The sequence below is a fragment of the Centruroides vittatus genome, unplaced genomic scaffold, assembly GCF_030686945.1.
Source record: "Centruroides vittatus isolate TY-2023 unplaced genomic scaffold, ASM3068694v2 contig_602, whole genome shotgun sequence".
NCBI classification, from domain to species: domain Eukaryota; kingdom Metazoa; phylum Arthropoda; class Arachnida; order Scorpiones; family Buthidae; genus Centruroides; species Centruroides vittatus.
The window spans coordinates 197,335-222,915 of record NW_027122368.1 but is presented as its reverse complement, the minus strand read 5'-3'; the positions used below and the strand labels follow the sequence as shown (position 1 = coordinate 222,915).

The window sequence follows — 25,581 nt, the reverse complement described above, 5'->3', positions numbered from 1 at the left end:
TAATCTTATATACTAAATTAATACTAATGAAAGAAAAGGATAAAAATGAGAGGACAGAAGAAAGAATATATATACAGGGTGGGCCAACGAAAACGAAACGGCAGAGTGTTCGTGTTCGTCCAAGCAAATCGCTCGGACAGGTCGATTTTATTCTCGAGGGGACATCTTATGCAATAAAGTTTTTGCGAATCTGAATATTAACTAAACAAACATTTTTTTTGAAATAAATGTTTATTTAGTTAATACAAAATAAATGAGTTTTTAAAATTTTTTGTTGTCTGTTGTATTCAGAATCGCAAAAATTTTATTGCAAAAGATGTCCCCTCGAGAATAAAATCGACCTGTCCGAGCGATTTGCTTGGACGAACACGAACACTCTGCCGTTTTGTTTTCGTTGGCCCACCCTGTATATTAAGAATAGGGATACCTGGGGTTTTCAGTGTGTTGAACTATGTGTACGATTGGGTGATATACCACAAGTTATTCTCATAAAAATTGGCTCGTTGTTGTCTTCTTCAATACTTAGGTTTTTTTTTTCTTCCACTTTCAGCGATACTACTCTTAAAACAGGATCCTTTTTCTTGACTTAATTCTGATATCTCCAGTCGTTGCTAACGTGACTCAGAGTGTTCTCACCACATCTGTACACTTCAAGGTCTAGCAAAAGACTGGCTTGTCTGTTCTTTTTTGTCCTCAGGATCCTGTTCACTTCTTTGTTCCTCTCTGTTTGATGGAAAAATATCAATATATATATAGGGGAAATGTGTTTGTCTTTTTTTGATTTTTTCTTCTTTGGTTAATCTTTTTTTTAATTTTTGTTTGTTTTATGGGGCTTTGTTTAGAAATGTAGTTTCTTTATATATACAGTCAAACCTGTTTTTATGCGGGGGATAGGGACCGCATAAAAGAAAATGCATTAAAAAAAAATCGCGTGAAACTTCACGAGTGGCTATAAAAAATAGTTTTCATAACACAATTAAAAAAATTTTTTTTTTAATGCGGCGAATAGGGACCGCATAAAAAAAGTCTCACTAGAAAATAACTCGAAACTGTACAAAATAACTAGGAATTGCTTTTTTAAACTCCTTGGGCCTTTTTCTGCAACACCTAATGGGGAAAAAAATCCTCTAAGAATTTTAATTTTTATATTAATTAATTATTTCCACTTAAATACGAATCTAACATTAAAAAGTTAAAAATAATCGTTAAATAATGATTTTATTTGATAAATATAGCTGCAGGAAGTGTTATTTCATTTAACAAGGCCTGAAATTTCACACCTGCAGTCTAAAGCTGGAGGGGAGCTAACTTACCGCATCTGTTCAAATATAACATAATATTTATGGTTTTTATGCTATTAAAATAAGAGGAGACCGAAAAAACGTATGAGAAAAAAATTTTACTGAATAAAAAATGAAAAAACCTGCTGATGTCATAGAAAACAACCAATAGAGTTTTAAAAAATTTTACAGGAGTCAATTATGTTCCAATTTGATTGAAATTTTCATATATTGCACAAAAAAGATCGCACAAAAACAGGTTTGACTGTATATATATGTTGATATTTTTCCATCATTATTCTTGCATGTCACATACCAGCAAGAAACTTCATCTCAGTCAACTTTATGGCATTGCTGCCACTAATTATGGAATCTGCAAGTTTCAACTATATGTCAAATTGTTCATAGTGTGGCTGTATGCTATATTTTTGTAAATATTAATTTAAGTTTAGTTTAGTTTTTCTTTCTATCCTTTGTTCTATTGTTCTATTTCCTTCTAGAACTTTCTTATCTAATCCTGTGTATATATATATATATATATATATATAATATATATAATATATACACAGGGATATATATATATAGTATATATCCCTGTGTATATATGATGTTATGATGAGTTGATGATGTTAATATGATGTATATGATGAGTTGATGATGTAATATATATATATATATATATATATTAACATCATCAACTCATAATCTGATTTAATTGATTAAAGTCAAATGATTTGCCTAATTGTCAAACTATTTTTAGAATATGTTAATAATTTTAATCTATCTCAATTTTAATAATTATAATAAATCAATTTCTAACTTAGAAATTGTGGGAAGAAGAGAATTGGTTTCATGTGGGACTTGAACCTGCAAGTTCTGCTTACTTTGCAGATGTATTACTGATTATGCTATCTAGACCCCCTTCTGATTTTTGTTTCCAGAATTATTAATTTAGATACAGTGGAACCTCGGTATACGACCTTAATCGGTTCCTGATGTTTGGACTTATACCAAATAGAACGTATACCAAACCAACCTTTCCCATAAGAAGTAATGTAAAAATGATTAGTTCGTTCTCATGTAAAAAAACTCCTCTTGATATGGTATATTAATGGGGTTGTAAAATACTTGAAACACTGTTTGAGCACATTAATAAAAAAATAAATTTTATTATAGATTTTTAAAGTTATTGCAGTAATAATTGCAAATAATTAATTGCTTCTGATATGCTGTCGCCAGCACACTGTTTTTGAGTTATCCAAAGCAAAAGCAATTTCTCAACACGATATAATGTCTCCAATCTCTGTTTAGAAATTGATTTAACCCCTTTCGTTGCACAACGTTAGCAGATTTAATAATGTCTTTATTTTTCACGATTGTCGATATCGTCGTTCTTGGAATACGGTATGCAACAGCTAAATCTCGAACACGCATGCCACCTTCATATTTCTCAACAATCTCTTTTTTCAGTTCCATTGTGATTCTATTCATTTTTTTAGTTTTCTGTTGCTTTTCATTTGCCTTTTTGCATTCATGATTAATAAAAATAATAAATCAACTACTAAAAACAAAAAATTATTTTCAGTTAAAAGCAAGTAAAACAATACTTGATCTACTTCCGACTTCGAGGACCTTATAGGTCAAAATAGCAAACAAATGACAGGAAACAAACTAAACTTTCATTACCAACGCTTTTATTTTGTTTAAATGCATTTTGCCTCTTTAGTAAGCCTCATCAGTGGATACATCAAGTTAATAATCGCTGTTCCTGTTTTATATCCAGCAACTTTTCCCAGCATGCATCAGCGTTCATTCCGGTATTTAAATTAAGTAGATTTGCATACGCAGTGATGCAAAAATGTTCAACAATTTTTTTTTTTCCAGTACAATTTTCTATTTTATACAATATTTTAGGATTTTTTTTTATCTATGTTACAATTAAATTCACTACAATGCAGAAGCCACGCAGATTCCATTCTTTTTAATCTAATAGCTGCCTTATGTTCCTTTATTCTTAACTCCAGCCTTCTTCCAGTTTCTCCAATGTAATAATTTGGATTATGACAGATACAAGACATTCTGTATACAACATCTGCAATCTTAAATTGATCCCTGGGCATATTTGTATCTTCACTATTTATGATGCTGATCACATTTGACATCTTATTTTTTTGGGTCGCAACTATACATGTAGAAAATTCTTTAAAAATTGGTTCATATTTTTCGAATAAATTAATCACATAAGGAAATTTTATATAGGAAATATTTTTCATCTTATTTTTAACATTATATCTATGATTCAAATAAGAATTATGCCACATACAAAGGATATACTTCGGGTAATCATTTAACAGAAATTTTTTAAAAATTTGTTTTATTTCTATCTATATTTTCTTGTAAGGTTGTTCTATTCAAGATCTTCCTTAATTCCATGACAAATACATTGTTTTTAGTCTCTATGGGACAATAAGATTGATAATTAATAGTTTTATTATTATTGCATAGTTTTTCATACTCACAGAATAACACTCTTGTTTCCTCTCTCTTTATAACAACATCCAAGAAATTCATCTCTTGTTGTTCATCTTCACTTGTAAAATTTAAGTTTTCATGTAGTCCATTCGCATAGTCTTCAATGTCTTTAGACGAAACTATTCGAGAATCATATACTATTATTATGTCATCAACGTATCTTGCATAATATTTAATACCTGTTAACTTCGAAATTCTTTCATCTATTGCAATCATGTAAATGTATTGTTTGAGTAGTAGATCGAGTATTGTTTTACTTGCTTTTAACTGAAAATAGTTTTTTGTTTTTAGTGGTTCATTGAATGTGCCGATCCCATTGGTTTTAATTATTGAATTTATAAAAATAATAAAGTTTTACTTACAAATTAAAATCAGAAGAAATTTAACAAAGTTATAGAACTAGATGTTTGCGTGGCACTGCGAACATCTAATTTGGTCTAGTACACTGATAGTGCTACTTGTTCATAGGTGGTGCATATAATTGAATTAAGTTGTATACCGAACAAAAGTCGTATACCGAGCAAAATTTGTTTCATCCAAACAGGACGTATTCTAAAGTAGACGTATACCGAGGTACCACTGTATAACCATAGAGAAGTTGTGCATTTGAGTTCTGCTCCAGGCAGATTTTTTTCTTCCAAAAATTTCTTTAATTAAAAATTAATTTATTAAAATTAATATGTTACAACAAACTGATCTGTAATAAAATTGATGAACACTTAAAAATGATGCCAAGTGAGTACACTCAAACCTGTTTTTGTGCGGTCTTTTTTTGTGTGATTTTTTTTTTGTGCAATTTTTTTGTGCGGTATATGAATTTTGATCAAATTGGTATACCACACAAAAAAAATTGCACAAACAAATCGCACAAATAAAAAAATCGCACAAAAAACGGGTTTGAGTGTACAATTAATAAATATGGCATTAATATACTAAGTATATTAATTAATGTATGTATGTACGGTCAAACCTGTTTTTATGTGGTCTTTTTTTGTGCGATTTTTTATTTGTGCGGTATAGTTGGCGACTAGTCTCGTGCGATTTGTCGTGTCTCACGTTGACTTATTATAGCTAAATAAACTTATTATAGCATAAATGAACTTATTATAGTAATATTATTGCATGAATATGCGAAAAATGAAATAATTTACTTTTTAAGTCAACAAAACACCACCTGGACAAAAATATGTAAAACAGACGATAGACCAGACGATGCAGTCAAGTGCTGACATCTGTTGTCAATAAATTCTATTTCGTACGGTTTTGAGTTATTTTCTATGTGAGACTTTTTTTATGCAGTCCCTATTGATCGCATAAAAAGATATTTTTTTAATTGTGTTGCGAAAACTATTTTTTATAGCCACTCGTGAAGTTTCATGCGATTTTTTTTTATGCGTTTTTTTTATCCGGTCCCTATCCACCGCATAAAAACAGGTTTGACTGTATTTATTAATTAAACTGAGCTGTTGTACATTTGCAGCAGTGACAGTATTGTACAAGAAATTGCAAACATTTCTGGCTGGAAATGGATGAGAAGTCAGTTTTTCATCACTGATTTATTAGTTCCATCATTAAGAATAATTTTATAAAAAAATACAAGATGGCAGCATATCTGCCTACCTCTAGTCAAATTAATTGGCAACTAATCATACTGTTCTGCATCAAAATCTTCCTGTGAAAGAAAATGTAATTTTTTAAATGTATTTTAGTATGAATATGAATCTGAAGTCCAAAAGCTTCTATCACCCACAGTTTTTTAAAATACCACTTTTCTGCAGAAAAATCTCTCTTTTATAAAAAATTTCTGTTATTGTTGCTTCAATAAAATATGAAATTGGAGAAATCATATTTCCTTAATGCCAGGAATTATTTTAAAAGGACCCTCCTGGGGCAGGTGCTACATCTTACTAGACCACAGGTACCTCTATTATCAGACTAGACCATTATGTGACCTCACTCACCCAGGTGTCAGGTGGCCCAGTTCAGGCTATACCTCCACCTGTCAGGTGTGGTGGTATGGCCTGTCAGTTATATAAGATCCTGCAAAGATCCAAGGAACTTAGTCTTGGACTCGGACATTTTCTCTCTCTCTCTCAGACTCGACATGTCACATATATGCAAAAAATAGTCGGACTGTTTCTGCTATATTTGTGGCAAACTGACTTTGAAAGTGCAACGAAAATCACTGACGTATCTAGTGAAGAAAACATACTATTGTTAGTTTGACTGTGAAGTGGGAGATCAAGACAAAACCTGGGCTTCTAAAATATGCTGTAATTCATGCATGCAGAAATTGACTGGATGGTTGAAGGGTACGCACTAATCAATGTCTTTTGCTGTCCCTATGGTCTAGTGGGAACATCAGAATCATGTAGATGATTGTTACTTTTGCACAACTGACATCAAGTGCTTTACAGCAAAATCAAAAAAGCAAGATACAATATTCCAATATCCATTTGTGCCCCATGAATTGATGCCAGTACTGGCCCTACCTCTGAATTTCACAGAAGATTCAGAAGAGGAATCCAATCCTGAAATGCCTTGCCAAAATGACAATCAAGGTGTGATGAGTACCTATCATAGAGTTCCACAGAAGAGTCCCAGTTCATCAATCTATCTTAGTTGAATGATCTTATTTGTGATTTGGATCTTTTGAAAAGAAAGGCTCAACAACATGCATCATGTCTATAGAAGAGAGAACTTTTGTAGAAAGAAGTTAAGGAGAATATACTAAATTTTACTGTTTTTATGTAAATGAGACAGTTGAGCAAGAACCGGTCACTACTTGGTGAAAAAGTGGCTTGATTGTGCAACAAATGTACAAGATCAGAAGAATATTGGTTTTCCCATTCTGGTGGAGAAAATTAAAATCCTCTTACCTCCTCTTCATGTCAAGTTTAGTTTGATGAAAAACTTTGTGAAAGGTATGGACAGGAGGAGGAGAAGGCTTTGCTTACCCGAAGCAAGAGTTTTTTCCATCTGAGTGATGCAAAAGTAAAGAAAGTAATTTTTGTTCGTCCCCAAGTAAGACGGCTTTTGAAGGATCCTTGCTTCAAGGAAGAAGTTAACATGAAGGAAAGGACAGCGTGGGATGCATTTGAAACACGAGCAAGACGTTTTTGGTGAACATACTAGCTAACAACTATGAGGAAGTTGTTCGTGGAGAAGTTGGTAACATCCTACCAAATGCTGGGTTGCAATAGGTCACTCAAGAAGCATTTCCTGCATTCCCATTTAGATTCTTTTCCCACCAACCTAGGAGCTGATTCTGATGAACATGGAGAAAGGTTGCATCAGACCCTTTCTTAAATGGAAAAGTAGTATAGTGGAAGGTGAAACGAGAACACATTAGCAAATTACTGCTGGATTATACAGTGAGAAACTTCAGAAGAAGAATATAAAAGGAAGAAAACATGTCATGAAATGTTTCAGTTTTTAAATGTACAGAATTATGAAAAAGGAGTAATTAACATAAATTTATTTATATCTAATTCTCCGATTAGCAATGTGTGTAGCCAAAAAACATATTTTGAACAGAAAATGTTTTCCTTCAAAAACCCAATTCCTTTCAATAGTGGTGGGTGTTAGGCCCAATTCTTTCGCAAGATTTGGATTTGGCACCATTAAAACTAAAAACTAGTAAAAATGTTTGACAGGAGCAGAAATAAACTTTTTCATGTAGAACAATAGTATTAATGTAGCCTAAAAATAGCCCAAATTATCAGGCTATTTTTAGGCACATTACACGTTTGTTCCAAATGTGACAACAGACTTCACGAGGATTGGTCAGATGCTCTGTTGCCAACTGCATTGCACTGGAAAAGCTGTGTGTAAGATTATGGAAATAGTATCAGATTGTTTGTAATTTAATAAGGATTAAAAAGAGCATTAAATAATCCAGATGTATCTTGTAGTTTTTCAGATAAAAAAAATTGTTGCTACTGTGAAGTTCGAAGCGATGATTATGTGGTTCCGCAAACAGAAATACATAAAAGAAATACAATCCAGCAAGGTATAAAACACAAACAAATTTTATTTTGCTTTGAATAGGTTCAAATTTACACGATCCCAACTTGTAGGCAGTGGTTACACATCTACAACAATCAAATATTCTTTTATAGTGATTGAGTTGACCAGGATGCGACAGGATTAGTGTGGGGACTTATAACTATGACTTAACCTAATTACAAACTAAGAAGGAGACAAAGAACAGATTGTTAAGAATAAGAGAAGGGAAGAAAGAAATACCCGGGGATTTTTATCCACGTTGTAAAGTACTTAATTTTAGTATCTTAGGAAACCGACTATAATTACGGTCGGTGAAACTTCCGTTAACCTAACGGGTACTTTACGCGGATTCGAGATTAGTTTGCCAGGCCTGGGCTTTTAAGCGTGCACCGAAAGATTAGTAATAATAACGATAAATATCAAGTCAGATCAAAAGTTCAAATATATTTAATTAGCAACTAGAATGTACTACGTACAAATATCAATAATCCAAACCAAATTTATTAACGAAAATCAACAAGTCAACCCGACAATAAACTCAGCTACTTAGCTTAACTTAATAGTAATTTCCCCTTTGAAATTCGACAATCAAATACTTAGAAACTATGAACAAAATCTCTTACTAATTAAACGTCTATCCGTCACCTCACTATACGAAGAAACTATTTCCTCAATCCTTTCGATATCGTCAAATCGTCAATCGAACTCCTCTTTAACACCTTGGATCATCCAATTATCAATCTGGACTTCTATCAGAAAATACTTCGCTTTCGAATCTACCTCGCTCTCACAGTCGCCTCGATTTGGAATTCACCTCGGTTGGAAATCACCTCTCCTTCTTCGGTTAACGTACGGGTTTTATACTGTGAGGTGACGTCACACTTGAGCTGGGTTACTCCCTTATTTACATACTTAGTTGCTAACATTAATTTTCTTTTCTGGCAGCTTTAAGTTTCCGACAAAGCTTATAAACCGTTTACAAAATATTTATCATAATTTTCTGGGATGTTTAAGACGGTTTATCAAGTATTTCTCTACTAGTGATTGTGGGGACTCCCCCCTCCATTTTTTTTTTCTGCGGACTGTTACTTCCGCCGGGCAGCGCAAGTGCGCAAGATTTTTCCTACGGCGCTTATTTCTCCGTGAGTTGTTTTATCTTCATTTTTTCATTACTAACAAGAGAGTGGTGGGGAACCTTCGTCCTAAATAAACATAAACCCCAAACAAAAGATAATAAAACAAAATAATAATAAAATAAAAATAACGTTCGGATTCAGTTCCTTACAACGTATCTCACACAGGCCACCGTTAAACAATATTTGGTTGATTTTTACACTTATCTGTATTTTCTCTCTGCTTTATCAGTCCACCTTCCTCGGAGTATCTTTACAATTTCTTTACTCCGGAATCCTTAATGAGAAAATCTTAGCTTTTAGTACAATTGTCTCTGGACTCCATTCTTTTCTAATCACAATTCAGGAATAATACAAAAGCTGACTCTACTATATTGGATTATATTCTCCAGTTCTTTTCTAAAGTCCTCGTTGCCTCTGATCTCTCTATATGCAATCCCAAAGCACGATCCTTCTGTGCTTCCTCTCGCCTCGAGATCTCGATTCAACTGAGCTTTCCTGCTCTTTCCAACCCCTTGGATCTCGTTACCTCTTTTGTCTTACAATATCCGTTCTGAGAATCGGTGATCGGGAAAAGGGATTAAGAAAGAAAGTTCTAGAATAGTGAAGACAAAGAACAAAGAAAATACTAAGCCTAAAATATAAAATATATACAAAAACTATACATTAATATGGCCGACAGTCACACTACTATTTGTCAATCAACTCTCACATTTCCTTGATTCACATAGATGCACATTTTTTTCACATTTTAATGTGTCTGAAATGAGAGTTTACTATCAAAAGAAATTTGCCAGTTTGACAACTTCAGGAGATCAAGTTATGGCATATTTATCTGCACACAAGTGAACTTTGTTATTTCTCCTCACGCTACTGTCACTTTAGTTACATGCACAGATAGTGCTACTGATGCTGAATGTCATGAAATTTCTGTTGAAAATATGTCATTGTGATGTAGAATTGAAAAGCTGTTATACATTCATGAGAGTATAGAAATAGTGGTGAGGCATAAATAAATGTATTGTGTTAATTTAGCATTTTGATCAAATTGAAATTTGTAGATACAATAAACCTTCAATTTAATGGACTAATTGAGGAAAGGGATATCCACTATTGCTGAAAGTATGTTAAATCACAATGCTTGGAGCCATGCATTCCCCATTGCTAGCAGTATATCCACTGGATATACTGCTATATGCATTCCTCATTGTTAGCAATGGGAAATACATGGCTCTGAGGATTGTCACTTTATTCCATTTGACTACAGGGTCCTCTACATAGCAATGAGTGAAGAAAAAATTGAAATCTATAAAAGTAAATTAAAGGATGGTTGTGTTAATGCTAGAGATGTGGATGGACTAGCTTCTGCATGAAAATTCTACATAAAAGAAAAATTAAAATATAAAATTTCTTAGTCCACACCTGCCCTTATACTTGGATGCATTTTTTGTGTATTTTATTTTATTACAGTATTTATATTGTTGTTGTTTTAGTTTATTTAATACATTTTATTTTATTATTTTTTTATTAATTTATCTAATATTTTTGTTTTAAATTTAAATGTAAAATGTTTGAACATTCTGTTGTTAAAATGTTAAATTTTTGAAAAGGCATTCAAATTCAGTTACACCTGAAGATAGCCTATTGTATTAGGCTGAAAATGTTTGTGTTTTGTTTAATAAACATTTCTCAGCAACAGAAGGTGTGTTGATAGTGTGGCATGATGCCATAGTTTATAGGTTTATATTATAATTTCTTTCTTTCTTTTGTCAATCTTTTTCATACCTATCAACTTCCTATTGTTCTCTAATTTCTTTGTTCCCCAAAATTTGAGAACTTTCTGCCCACACTGAAAATCTTGAAGGTGTGGGAGGTGAACAATGGGTAGAAGAAGGCCCTGGGGCGATCTGAAGGGAGACAGAGCCATTTTTTTTGGTAGACGCCAGAGAGACCGGATGGATCAAGGGGAGACTCTCGGTTGTTTTGTTAGTAGAAGACAAGAGTACAGAAGCGCGGTGTTAAAGCCAGCAAATAAGAATAAGGAGACAATATAGTAGGAGTCTTTGAGGTATTTTGCAGAAGGAACATCAAAAAAGGAAAATTCAAGGAGAGATGCAGAGACTGCCCAAAAGTGGAGTAATGATCTGGTGAGACAAAGGAAGTTAAGTCCACCTGAACCATCATTTTTATATAAGTAGGTTAAGGTAAATTTAAAGAAAAGCAGCACGTGCTTGCATAATTCAAAACCATTATATTGGATAACTCCAGGCATCTAAAGGATTGTAATGAAGATTTTTATTACAAATTTTGTATATATTTGTGTTGTGAAATCCTTTTATTTTTGGGGGACTTGCCTCCGAGTTGGATCCTGTATCGTTCGAAAAAAATCTTATGTTTGTACTCGATAATATGTTCTTTGTGTTATATCCTGTCATCGTTTGAGTAACCCTGAACATTACGTAGTTCATTAAGTATTTAAAAAATTGAATTTGATATTTTGTTAGTAACTGATTACATTTTCTGATCCTGATGTTGTTTATGAAGATTAAAGATTTTTATTTGTACGCACATTATTTTATCATTATTCATTACATTTATTAACTGAGAGCTTATGTGTTAATTTATTTTGAATGGCTTATTAAATGCAATATTGAATGCAATTAAATATTGTTGAAATTTTTAAATCTTAGAATTAAATTAACCATTTCAGGGTAGAAAAATTTAGTGAAGTGTTTATTTAATCATTAGAAAAGTGCTTTATGGAGATAATGAAAATTTGAATACTACGACACACACACTTTATGTCTCTGAGAACTAATATGTATTGTTTTACAAACATTTTCAACCTGATCTACAGGCCATCGTCAGGTATTTTCAATTCTCTGGAACATTTTTCTATTGGTTCCTGGTTCAAACAATCATATGAAAAGAAATTCAAATTTTTATAACTGTTCTAACATCTTGTTGAAATATCAAATATATCAAAAATGTAATGAATAATATAAATATATTAAATTGAACTAATTAAAATACATGGAATAAAATAAAATAAAATACAAATATATCAATACAATACACATAATTATATCGACAGAGTGCACGTTACATATTATATTTTACTGCATTATTTTTGATCATATATTTCTATGCCGATGGTAATCCTGTGTAGTTTGAACATTTGCCTGCCAGTAAGGCTGGATCTATGTATTTCAAACTTTTCTATAGTCATTGCTAAAGATGGTGAGCAGTTTAACAATCCTAGCCTTATTCCATTCAACAACCGAACCCTCTGTTTGTGCTACTCTGGATAGTCCCGTAGTATAGTACCCTTTGTTTACATTGTATATATGTTCTTTAAGCCTTTTGCTGAAATTCCTGGTGGTGACACCTAAGGTGCATTGCAAAAGTTTAGGTCCATTCCATTCAGTTAACTAAACACAAAACAAACACATCTAAAGAAACCAACACATACAATTCCAGTAAAGTATTTTGTTTATATCTCTTGTTTTCTTTATTTTATGAGACCGTTCACTGAACTTTTCAGACACAGCCTTGTATATACGATGTAAACAAAGAGTACTATACTATGGCACTATCCAGAGTAGCACAAACAGAGGGTTCGGTTGTTGAATGGAATGAGGCTAGGATTGTTAAACTGGTGCGCTCACCATCTTTAGCAATGACTATAGAAAAGTTTGAAATATATAGATCCAGCCTTACTGGGAAATGTTTAAACTACAAAGATGCCACAGGATTACCATCAGCATGGAAATATATGATCAAAAGATAATGCAGTAAAATATAATACGTAACATGCACTCTGTCGATATAATTATGTATATTGTATTGATATATTTATATTTTATTATTCCATGTATTTTAATTACAGTAGAGCATCGATTATCCGACTCAATTGGGGACTGGGGTTGGTCAGATAACTGAAAAAACGGATAACCGAAAAGAATGACAAAATACATGATGGTATATCAGTATATTAGTATATCCCAATGTAATTAGTATAATCGCTATTAACCTACTCGCTTGGCCTTTTTGTGCTCTCTGAGCGGTAAAGGCCTAAACACAAAGAAAAAAAAAAAACCTACTTCGCGTTGAATTTTCATCAATGTTAAGCCTAGCAAAATTTTTTTAAAAAATAATAATCGTTGCTATTGTATCGTTAAAAATTATTTCTTTATTTTGCACAAAATAAATACAAAAATAAAGAAAAATAGAAAATTAAGCCTGATTTAAATACCGACCTCCCTTTCATGGTCGAGCCAGTGTTGTCAGCTAAAACACACAAAAATTTAACAAAAATAATAATAAAGTAGCCAAGACCATAGCCAAATATTGTAGTGCCATATCACTAGTGGACATTTGAATTTGCCGACTAGAACACGGTCGGTTAACCGACGTGACGGTTGATCGGGGGTCAGATAATCGATGCTCTACTGTAGTTCAATTTAACATATTTATACTAATTTGTTACATTTTTGATATATTTGATATTTCAACGAGATGTTCGAACAGTTATAAAAATTTGAATTTCTTTTCATATAATTGTTCGAACCAGGAACCAACAGAAAAATGTTCCAGAAAATTGAAAATACCTGACGATGGCCTGTAGATCAGGTTGAAAACGTTTGTAAAACAATAAATATTGGTTCTCAGAGACATAAGGTATGTTTGTCATAGTATTCAATATATACTCAGATTCTTTAAAGTGAAAATATGAATGTTTGAAACTGCATATAATTAATTAAATTTAGTGGCTTACAATGATAGCGTTAAGTAAATAAGATTTTATCCTAATTGGTATAAGTTAATTCAGTTTAAGTATTAATTATGAGGAAGGCTATGTTAAAGAAGTTTATTTTATATGTTTATATTATAAATAAATTTGATACTTTTAAAAATTAACTGTCATGTAATATATATGTTATAAATTTTATTATACATATATCCGTTAGTTTGTTGATTATGTCATAAGAAAAATTTGATATTTTCTGTCTTATTAAAATCATAGTTGTTGTTATTGTAATATATATATATTTTTTAAACAAATTCCAATATAAGACAAATAAGAAATTTTCTTTGATGGATGTATTCTGTATTATTTTGATTGCTCTTATCTGAAAAGTAAAAAATTAAATAGTATACTGCAGGTGCAAATAAAAAACAGTATTTGATGAAATAGATGAAATAAGGGATTTTTCCTTATCTATAAACAATACATTGTTATTTTATGAAATCTCCCAACTCCAAATAAAAAATCCTCCAATGGCACTTAATCTTCATTAACTCAGTCATTCTAGCTTAAAATGTATTGTATACTTGTGTATTTTAACTTTCAGGATCTGACAATGAGTTGCTGAATATTTTGAATCTTCAGCATTGTAATCCTGTTATGCCATCTTGTTTTAGGACGAAACACTTGTACATTGTAGTCTTACTGAATTAGAAGATGCAACATTCACATTTCCTGTCATGTTCCAAGACATAGAATACAAGGCAAATGTCTTTCTCATTGTAAAATTTTAGATTACATACAATTAAAATGAATATAGTAATAACATAGATTTTGCAAAGCAGGTATACGTTCGAACAAGGCCATACTTCAGGGAGTTCCTAGAGCGCGTATCAAAAGTTTTTGAAGTGATACTCTTCACTGCTTCCAAGAAAGTTTATGCTGATAAATTGTTAAATCTACTTGATCCTGAAAGGAAATTAATCAAGTGAGTTCATTCTGTCAGTTTAATTAGCAATGATGTGTTTTATTAATTCTTGAAAAATATTTTATTTAGGTATCGTTTGTTTCGAGAGCACTGCGTATGCGTAAGTGGTAATTATATCAAAGATCTGACTATTTTAGGTCGAGATTTGGCAAAGACCATCATCATTGATAATTCTCCTCAAGCATTTGGTTATCAGGTTTGCTTTTTAGTTAGACACCTATTACTTTATATATATATATAAAAATATTCTGAGGATTTTTTAAATTTTAAAATAGTTGGAAAATGGTATTCCAATTGAAAGTTGGTTTATGGACAAAGGTGATATGGAATTATTGAAATTATTACCATTTTTAGATAGTCTTGTTGCAATGGTAAGTAAAAATAAGCTTTGTTTGATTTATCATTTAAAAATCAATATTTCAAAAATTATTATATAAAAATATTAATCCTTCAGTTTCACTAGTAATTGCATTGTGTATAATAAATTAGCTTGTATATATTTGCTAGCATATAAATTATTATAAATAATAAATTTATTTCCAAGGGAGATTCCCCTATTTTGGGGGGTATACATATAGTAATGTAATATTACATTTTATTTTATATAGTTATATAACAAGAATCATAATATAAAAATTAAGTCAGTAAGTCTACATGACTCATCAACACAACATTGGTTGATGGTTTAAGAAATCAGAGATACAATTTGTCTAATAGTTCGTTTTCCAGGATTCAAAGTTGAGCTGGAAGATCAATGGTTAAATAACATAGAGAATTTTCTCAGTCAATTTTACAAAGAAATTAAAAATTTTATAAGCATCTTTTTTATTGATGTTGATTAATTTATTTCTGAAGTCAATAGGTGATTTTAAGCAGCATATATTTGTGATATTGCATTTTTCTCGTATATTATTCAAGGGTTGACAGTTTTGTAAGAGGTGAAGCACCGAGAAGTCCTCTTGTTGACATAACAGGCAGTGTGTATTTGAAAGATTTATATAAGTATTGTTAATAAAAAGCGAGTATTTATTTAGGCGTAGTTGAATTATTAGTCGTTTTATATTCAGGTCTACTGGTAGCCATATATAAGGTTGAGATGAAGGGATATTTAAGATGTTGGTGTACCAGGGGTGATAATTGCTTTGGGATAAGGAAAGTTGATCTTTATTGATTGATTGAGCGATAGCAGAATTCATCAAAAGAGAATAACCATATTTCCAGTCATGAATTGAGTCTGTAAATAATAGTTCCGATATTCCAAAAGAATTTAATATTCTTCGAATTTTATATTGCCATAACTGTTTATTATTGTTGTTTTTACTTTGTTTTACCATTTCTTGGTATAATAGTCTAATATTGTTATCACTTGTATGTTTAAGTCTATAGTAAAATTTTATTATTCTTTTTAACAATTGAGGAAAAAGCCAAGAACGTGATGTTTCGTGTCGAATGGCATAGCCAGGTATAGTAGTTTCTAGTTGTAACAATTTACGTAGGAAATAAATATGTAAAGATTCAAGGCTGTAAATGTAATCCAAGCCCCAGATTGGACTGGCATAATAAATGATAGGGCTTATAGCAGTATTATAAAGTTTAAAGTGAATGTTTAAATTTGACGTTTTCATTGTTGAACATAAGAATAAGAGCTTATCAATTGCCTTTTTGACCTTAACATTTAATTTGGATACTTGATGTTTAAAAGATAAGTTCCAGTCAAATTCCACTCCCAGATATTTGACTTCATTGGTTATTTGTAGTAGAGTATTTTCGTGATAAATTTTCAAGTCCTTATTAGCTAGTTTTTTATTTTTACGGAAAATGACAATGTTGGTTTTTGTAGGATTTATTTCGAGGTAGATTGAGTTAAGATAATGATTAAGTTGATTGATTTTACGTTGCAGAGATATTTTATTCGGAGCCAAAATTACTAAATCATCGGCGAAAAGGATGTAGTGAAAAGAGGTATTGTTTATTTCAATGCCATCTGAGGAATAATTAAAAAGTTGATCAATGTCCCTTAGATAAAAATTAAACAAATATGGTGACAGAGGATCTCCTTGAAGTACACCACGTGAAAGATTTAGAGGTGGAGATAACGAATTACCTTGTTTAATTCTAATGGTATAATTTCCATATAACTGTTTTATTAAAGAGGTGAATTTAACACTTGCACCGCTAACTTTTAATTTATGTATTAATAACGGTGTGTAGATTGAGTCAAAAGCTTTTTTAATATCGATAAATGCGGCGTAGACTTTCCTGTGTTTTTTTAAAAGATGTAGTTGAATTATCATTAATAAGATAAATATAGCAGATTCTGTTCCTTTGTTTCTTGTGAAGGCGTATTGAAATTTGGCGTCTAGTTCATTAGTTTTAGTCCATTGTTGGAATCTATTTGCTATTATGGAGGTAAAGCATTTTCTTAACGTTGATAACAGTGCAATAGGTCTATAGTTATTTGGAGATGATTTGTCACCCTTTTTATAAATCATGGTTAAATTAACTGTATTCCAGGATTCGGGAAAAGTAGATGTTTTGTACATAGTATTATATAAATGAAGTAATTTTAATCGAGAACTGTTAGACATTAATTTTAAAAATTTCGTGGGAATATTATCATGACCTGGAGCTGTGTGACTTTTGGTTTTTTGAATTGCATCGTTTAATTCTTCGATTGTAAAGTCAACATCTAGAAGTTCGTCATAAACTTTTGCGTTATTTATTGTTGGAGGTTTTAAGTAAATACTTGGGTAACGCTGAAAGAAATTTTTCCAGGTATCAAAGTCAATAATTGAAGAGATTTCGTTTATACAAGGTTTTGGCCGGTATTTCCTTACAGTGGACCAGAAAAATTTGTTGTCTTTATTACATTGAATTAGATTTAGTTCAAGCTTTCTAAAATAATTATTCTTTTTTGTCTTAATTAAGTTATTATACATTCGTTTAGCTTCCTTATATTTGTTAAAGTTGATTTCATTTGAATATTTTCTGAACGTTCTTAGTTTTGTTAGTTTTTCCATTTTCATTTTGTAGCAGTCGTAATCGAACCATCCCTGTCCAGGCTCTTTATGAAGTTTCTTTCTGTCGCTATCCACAATTATATAATTTTTCATTATATTTATCATTGAGTTATAAATTTGATCGCTGTTACACTCTATAATTTTCGGGATGTTATCAAATCGGTTTTCGAATTCATTAGCATATCTATTTACTTTATATTGTATACTTATTTTTCTATCCAAGGTATTTTTAGAATTTTTTTCCAAGAAGAATAAAAAAGTTGTTTTTGTAGGAAGATGGTCCGAAATGTCAAAATCAAGAACATCAAATCGCAAGCAATAGTCCAGTAATAACTCCGAACATATCGTGTAGTCAATAGTTGATCTTCCATTGTGAGTTAGGCAGGTATATTCTGCAGGAGTATCGTTCTTAATTCGTCCATTAATTATATACATTTTAAGATTTTTTGTTATTTCAATTAACTTTTGGCCGAGGTTATTTAAATGCTTGTCTTTTGATTGACGGATATTTTGTATTAAAAAATTATTACCGGAATATTTAGAGTCCATTAACTCAGCAATTCTCGCGTTGAAGTCGCCGACTAGTATGTAGTAAGGAGTCATATATTGCCAAAGTTCTATTTGTTTAGACATTTCGTTCAATGTTGATATGTCTTCAGGTGGAATATATATGAGCATCAAACTTATTAGGTTATTCATAGTGTTATGTAGAATTGGTTTCATGAATTGGATAAGAAGCAAAATGAAGTTGTTAGATTTTTTTGTCTGTAGAATTTTACAAAGACCTTTTTTTATTAGTAAACATAGGCCTCCACTTGGTCGGCCTGGGCCCGTTTGTTTTTTTGCTAGAGTTGATACCAATGTATATTTTTCGAAGAAGTTTGAGTTATAGATTGATTCTGAGGTTATCCAGGTTTCAGTAATTGCAGTAATATCCGGATCGTGCTTTGAAGTAAAGATATTTAATTGTGATATTTTATTTTTGAGTCCTTGGCTATTCCAATTTATTATTGTTAAGTGTTGATTATTAGAGCATGATTTGCGGTATTGAGTTTTCTCTCTCCTGTTGATCTGTCATTTAGATAAAGTTGTTATCCCTGATGATGGGAGAAACGTATCAACATGTACTAATTTTCCCGTTCTTAAACTGTAAGTTAACTTTTCTCGCTCAATTGTTAAAATATCATTCCGTAATTTTACCTGGGGATTTTGTCTTCGTAGATCGTAAAATTTTGATAGTAGATTTTTACGTCTAGTTCTTGAGTTAATAGTTATATCTGGGGAGATCTGAACATTTTGCCAGTCACCAAGAAGATTTTGTTGTTTTCTACGTATAAATGAGGAAAAGATGAGATCTCTCGTTTGGTTATTACTAAAAGTGATTCTAATTATTAGGTTTGAAGTTTTTGATAGTTGAATTATCTCAAATATATCCTTTTGAGTTATTTCTTGTAAATTTAATGTATTAGTAATAAAGTTGAGTATTTCTGCTTTTGAAGTGGTTTTATGAGTTGGATAATTATACATAATTATATTGTTGTAACGATATTCATTTGTTAACGAGTCCATTTTAAATTGTAGAAGCTCTTTATCCGTTTGTAGTTTGTCTATTTCTTGCTTCAAGTTATTAATCTCTACTTCCATTTTTTTCTGAGTTTCTTTCGTTTCACGAATGTTTTCGTGAATAGTATCAAGTTCCTGTTTGATAATTACCATTTGATTAAGAGTTAAAGATTTATCGTTAGTTGTATTTATCAAATCCGAAATTCTGACCCAAAGCATGGAAGTAGTGGAGTCTAAAGAAGTGTCCGGTTTGTTAGTCAAAATCTGTTCAGAAATAGTTGACTCACCTGGAGTATCGTTTACACCAGTTTGCGATGATTTTCGATTATAATTCACCTCTTCAATACATTCTTCCTGAAGGTTTTCTTCGGGGCAAAAATTAAAGTCCTTTATTGTTTTAGAATTTGATGAAGATGACTGGTTCTTCTTTGTTCCCGATTGGATACGATTTAATGGAGGTCTTCCTCGTTTGGGTGGAGAACGTTGCATAGTAATTATTTTTGTTATAGCCAATATAAGTTATAATAAGTAGTTAACAATAACAAATTTAAGTTATTAGTGATAATTAACGTTTAAAAATGATGAAATTCTTGTTCTTGATGTAGAGAGCCGAGTGCTTTGAAAATACGCCAGTAGCCATATTTGCTAGCATATTAAAAACTATTTGGTAGAAATATTGCATCAATGAGCATTTGAAAATTTATAAAGTTACTTTTAGATATAAATATGTGGATAAGAAATTATTTTTTATGTGAAATCTTTGAAATACAACAATGTTTTTTCTTATTTAACTTAAAAAAGTCCTTTTTCTAAATAAATATAATTTTTGTTTACGTACTTAAAATTATTTTTAAAATTAAAGACATTAAAATTAAACTTTATATGAAGTTCAAATTGAGTTTCTCATTCAAATTCATGAAATAAGTTTTTGAAGCTTATCCCCCAAATCAAATTTTTTAACAACTGTTTGAAAAAAAGCAGGTTCAAATGGTAGGTACTGTACCGGATCTATGTAGGTCACATGTGCTCTCTGGAAGCCACCAACCCCAGCCTGCTGTCACATGTCATGACGTTTATTTTTATTTGTACTTGGTTCCTGCGCTTTATAGAAAGTTTGTGAGTAGTTTATTCAATAAACGAATGTTTTAAATATTTTCATTTAAATCAAAAATTCCAGAGGATTTATGAAAATACAATATCAAAACCTCATTTGAGTTAAACAATGCAATGAATTTGAATTAACCTGTTTGATTTGACATGTAAATCACTATGTCAAATAATTAGGAAAAGAAAATGATTTTGAGTTAACCAGGTTTCACTGTACAAAATTCATCATTTGTTTTATTTGCTTTTTTTGAAGCAAATAAAACAAATGATGAATTCTGAATCAGACAGTATTACATCCTTTAACAGGCTCAAAATTTTCTTGTAGCTAGGTCCTCATTGATGACTGCAAAAATGTTATCTGGTGATTGACATAATATTGCTAATACCTTTTTAGTACAAATTAAAATTTTTCTCTGGTAAGAAAACAGAAAAATATGTTTGGCAAGTAATTATGATTGGAATTTGTTGCATTAGATTACATACATGCTTGTAATTGCAATTTATGGCTGCTCCTCTGATTGAAAAAAGGTTTTTTGAGTTTACATTTTATTAATAAATCTCTAAAAGTATCCATTTATCTCTCTGGTTGCTAGCTGGGTTACTGTAACAGATTGTTATTGCTTAGTTAATTCATTGGTTTTCAAACTTTTTAAAGAAAAGCCTCTTTATATTTTAAAATATTTTTGTGCCCTCTACATGTTCTGTATTATTAGAATAAAAGTAAGAAATGTACAGTAATACCTTGGTTTTCGTTGACTTTGGTTATCGTTGGTTTTGGTTTTTGTCGATTTTTTTTGCGAAAAATTTGCCACAGATTTTGTCGGTGTGCTCAAGTGACCTTGCTGCTAATTTTTCAGAAACAAAGGGTGACCCATGCTGTAAAGGATTGCTTTTAACAGAGTAGGGACAAAAGTGATGCAATCTTGTGAATTGGTCCCACCTGGAGTTGTATTTGTAAACAGGTGGGGAAACAAAAGGAGCACCATCTTTGTTTATTGGACTTGCATGAGGCCGGGCAATGTGTTTGCCAGTGGAACCTCGCTTAACGAGCACCTCACACGAGTATTTTGCATAATAAGCAAAACAAATTGTAAAAATTTGCCTCACTTAATGAGCAATGTTTTGCATAACGAGTGACGAGGAGAGGGGAAGTCCCAAATTGTGCACATGTGGCATGCTCCATCAGTCTGTGCTTAGTACTCATTCTGCTAGCATCTTGGTATCGCTTGTTATCACATATTTTTCCAAACTTGTGTTCACACATATTTCTTATAAACATCAACAACCATTGACGTTATATAATAAACACGCCAAACGATATGCCAAATTCTTTTAATTCAGACATTTCTAAAATTTAAGTTAAAATTTAATCAGACATGTCTTAAATTAAAATTAACTATTTATAATTATTAAATTTAATACGAGATGGAAACAACTGCCTACCTCTAGTCAAATTAATTAATTTCTAATATTTAATTATAGCCTTTACATAACCCAAGAATTTGGCATACATGGTTAATTAAGACTCATTTGGAGTGTTTATCAAAAATATTAGCTGTGATTTTTTTTTTTTTTGTTTTGTTTTGTTTCTGCAAATCAAATTCTCATTCCTGGATGGTTCATTCTGCGCTAGAAGAAAAGATGATGATGATTCATGCTCCTTAACAGTGTATATTGTACAATTTTTTTTTTTTTGAATAAACATTATACATAAAACATTTGAGCATTTTTTTTGGCATAGAATGCATTATCATAGTTTACATTAATTTCTATGGGAAAAATTGTTTTGCATTACGAGTAAGACTCTGGAACAAATTACGTTCGTTAAGCGAGGTTCCACTGTATTTAGAAAACAAGATGGTGGAAGATGCTTAATTTACATTTAACAAAGATTTAACTTTATCATGAGAAGTAGCAGTTCAGAACTTATTTGAAGATAATTGGATGGAAAAGTGGCTGTAAATCAATGTCAATTTTCTTAAAACTATCACAAAAGAATTTAACTTTGTATGCTATTGGGGAAGGATTGGAATGTTTTTGAAATATTTTGTAAACGAAAATGGAGAGAATCTTCAAAAGTAAGTAGGCTATTTCTGTATAATTACAATGTTTATATTACCTTACAAAAGAAAACAGAAATATGCATATTTTCTTGCCCAGCATGCTTTTGCAGCACTGTGACATAATCTAAGATCTTGAATCAAATTGCCAACTCATAATCTCTGCTAAAAGTGTAAAATTGTGCTTACAATTCTCAATACTAGACAAGTGTATTATTTGTTCTCATGTTCAATTCATCAAGTGAAAAATGACTTTACTAAAAGTTCCTCTTGTTATCTGTTTTTTATTGTTAACAGAATTGTTATATTCCAAAATATGTTAGTTAATAAAGAAGTTCTAATCTGGTCGTATTTTAATTGTGATATGATAAGTTTTCATTAATAGCACTTTAACTTTTTTCTCTGCTATCAATATAGCTACTATGTCTGGTTCACACGACTAATCCAGGATCAAGATAAAAATTAATCCAGTTCAAGAGAGAGTGATTGGAGAGAGTTGTATCAAATTATCAACAAGAAACTTAATTTCATCAAGATTGTTTTAAATTTTAGTTGTAATGCAAATTTCAATTTATTATTGATTTTGGTATTATTTTTTAAATATTGTGTTCGTGTTTTGTATTCAAATTTATTCCAATTAGTTTTGTTTTGTTTTATAAGTATTTACCCGAAGACGCTTGGAAAAGATTAAGTAAAAACATTTTAAAATTCTATAATTAGTTTTATTTCTGTTTACATGTGGTTCTTTGTTGTTGATAATTTGTTCTCAATCTGACGTGTAATTTTACTATGAGACTGGTTTCACTACTGAAGGATTAATACATTTTAATTTTTGTTTGCATAATATTATCAAATAATTTGCTATGTTTAAATTACTGTCTGATCAGTTTTGTAGTATATTTCCATAGTCACCAAATTACAGTTACTGAAAACAAACTATGATATTTGATCAGCGTAAATATTTTGAAATATCAAAATTAGTTTAAAGTAGAAGAATAAATTCTTTAAGTTTTAATGTTCAAATAAAATATAATGTACTATTGTTTCAAATCTACTGTATTTCTCATTTCTTTTGTCACTCGGTCAACAGATATTTATTTAATTAGGAATTAAACAAATGTCTGTTGGTGAGTGTGACTTCCTGAACATAAGAGCTGACAAATAGATTAAAAAAATAGAAAGTAGAAAGGAAAATGAGTGAAAGGAAAACAAAAAATTAAAATACATTGGTATCTCAAAACTCAAATTCAGTTTATTCCTAAAGGCTATTTGAGTTCCAAAAGCAATTTTTTCCATAAAGAATAATATAAAGTGAATTAATCTGTTCCAAAACACTACAAATGCCCATTTTAATTGCTTAGCAATGAGTTCCTTTTTTTACCTCAATCATTGCTCTTTCAAGCTTTCACTGAGGTTTTGTAGCCTCAACACTCTTCTTAGGTGCCATGGTTAATGCACAGAGTATTATTTAAGAGTACCAAACAAACAGCGAGTAAAAGTAAGTTATTCAAAGATGTTTTTGAACAAGAGCAGGAGATGAATTGAGTGCAACTCTGATGTCCCAAATTGACATCAGTGAATTTAGAAAAGTAATATTCATTTTTTTAGCCCAGAATAAAAATGAACCCTATCTGTCAATGTTGCTGCATCATGTGTACCCATATGACCATCTTTGTACAAAAGTTCCAAGAAAAGTTTGATTTTGGACAAAATTTCTCTGAAAAAAGTGTTTGGGTTCCAAGTTTTTCAACCTCTGGGACATTCAAATTCCAAGATACCACTTTATAATGATTGACCTTCCTCAAGTAGTTTAAATATTTTAGCATGTTTTTCTGTATTAGGCAAGTTTTACATGTAAACAGTTAGTTGTTATTTAGTAGTGTTACATTTTCTAGATAACTGAAAAAGTGTTTACCACATTTAATGCTTTATTACAACTGGACAACAAGTTATACAAATCTCAAATTATCATTCAAATCAATATACAAAGCCATTTATATAACAATATGTTAAGTACAGGGTGTCCCACTTGGGAGTACAACTTTAAAAATGCGAATTACTTGTGAACGCATGCATGTATCATCATGCAACAAGGTTCAAAATATTCCTTATTTAATGAAAAATTGATTGTGTCATAAAGAGGCAGGCACTATAGCGGCTGCCGTAGTGGCGCCCTCTATACTGTGAACACCGATGACTTGTCCATATTTGACGAATTTGTGCAACAACTGGAGGACTACGAACAAAAGAAGGTTACTTCCAACAGGACGGGGCAATATGCCATACCTTTCATGCCAGTATGGAAGAGATCCAATTTGTCAGGGTGATCTCGAAAGGTTTGTGGCCACCTCAATTGCCCAATTTAACTCTCCCAGATTTTTTCAATGGGGATATTTAAAGGACAAGGTTTATGCAAGCAAACCCAGGACCATCGAACAACTGAAAGCAAACATCGAGCGTGAAATTGCTGCCATCGACAGTGACAGGTTGCAGAGGACATTCTCAAATATGGAGCGTCGTGTTTCCTTGTGCGTGGATGTTGGGAGAGGACAGTTTCAGCACCTTTTGTACTGTGGACTTGTTTTCCACTAAATACAGGTATGTTCAGTTCTTACAGCTCGCCTTTACGTTCACACGTTTGCAAGTAATTCACATTTTTAAAGTTGTACTCCCAAGTTGGACACCCTGTATGTTTGCCCGTAACTTCAGTGATATTCTTCAGTCATATCTCAGAGTTTGAAACCATGATATGAAAAATGTCCTCAGAATAATGATGATATATTCAATAGTTGATATAAACTCCTCAAATCTCTGGGTTGGTTTGATACATTATCTTTCAGATATCTGCATAAAATGTAAGTATTCAGATTTAGAGAATATACAGGCTAGCTAGCTAATAAAAAGATTGAATTCCTTAGAATAAAGATGGAGTCACCTGCTGATTTTAATGATATTTGAATAAGATTTGTATATTATTTTTTGACTTAATTATTCTCTGTATTTTCATCTTGATAATTCTCAGAATTCTCAGAATTATGTTTTGTTCTAATGAACAAAACGTAATTCTGAAGTTGCTGATAATCAAGTTCTCAAGAACAAGTAACAAATGCAATTTATTAAAAACAGTAAGAAAATAGTACTGC

The 25,581-nt window shown here is 31.3% G+C and overlaps 1 protein-coding gene across 2 annotated transcripts in view; it reads left to right on the top strand.

Moving 5' to 3' along the window:
- Nucleotides 1-25,581, top strand: part of LOC136979295 (CTD small phosphatase-like protein 2) — a 90,389-nt gene that overhangs the window by 51,644 nt on the left and 13,164 nt on the right. For both annotated transcript variants that reach the window (XM_067275237.1, XM_067275238.1), the window contains exons 8-11: nucleotides 14,378-14,464; nucleotides 14,546-14,688; nucleotides 14,758-14,884; nucleotides 14,964-15,059. In XM_067275237.1, the coding sequence (XP_067131338.1) occupies nucleotides 14,378-14,464; nucleotides 14,546-14,688; nucleotides 14,758-14,884; nucleotides 14,964-15,059 (453 nt within the window). The remainder of the gene's footprint in view (nucleotides 1-14,377; nucleotides 14,465-14,545; nucleotides 14,689-14,757; nucleotides 14,885-14,963; nucleotides 15,060-25,581) is intronic.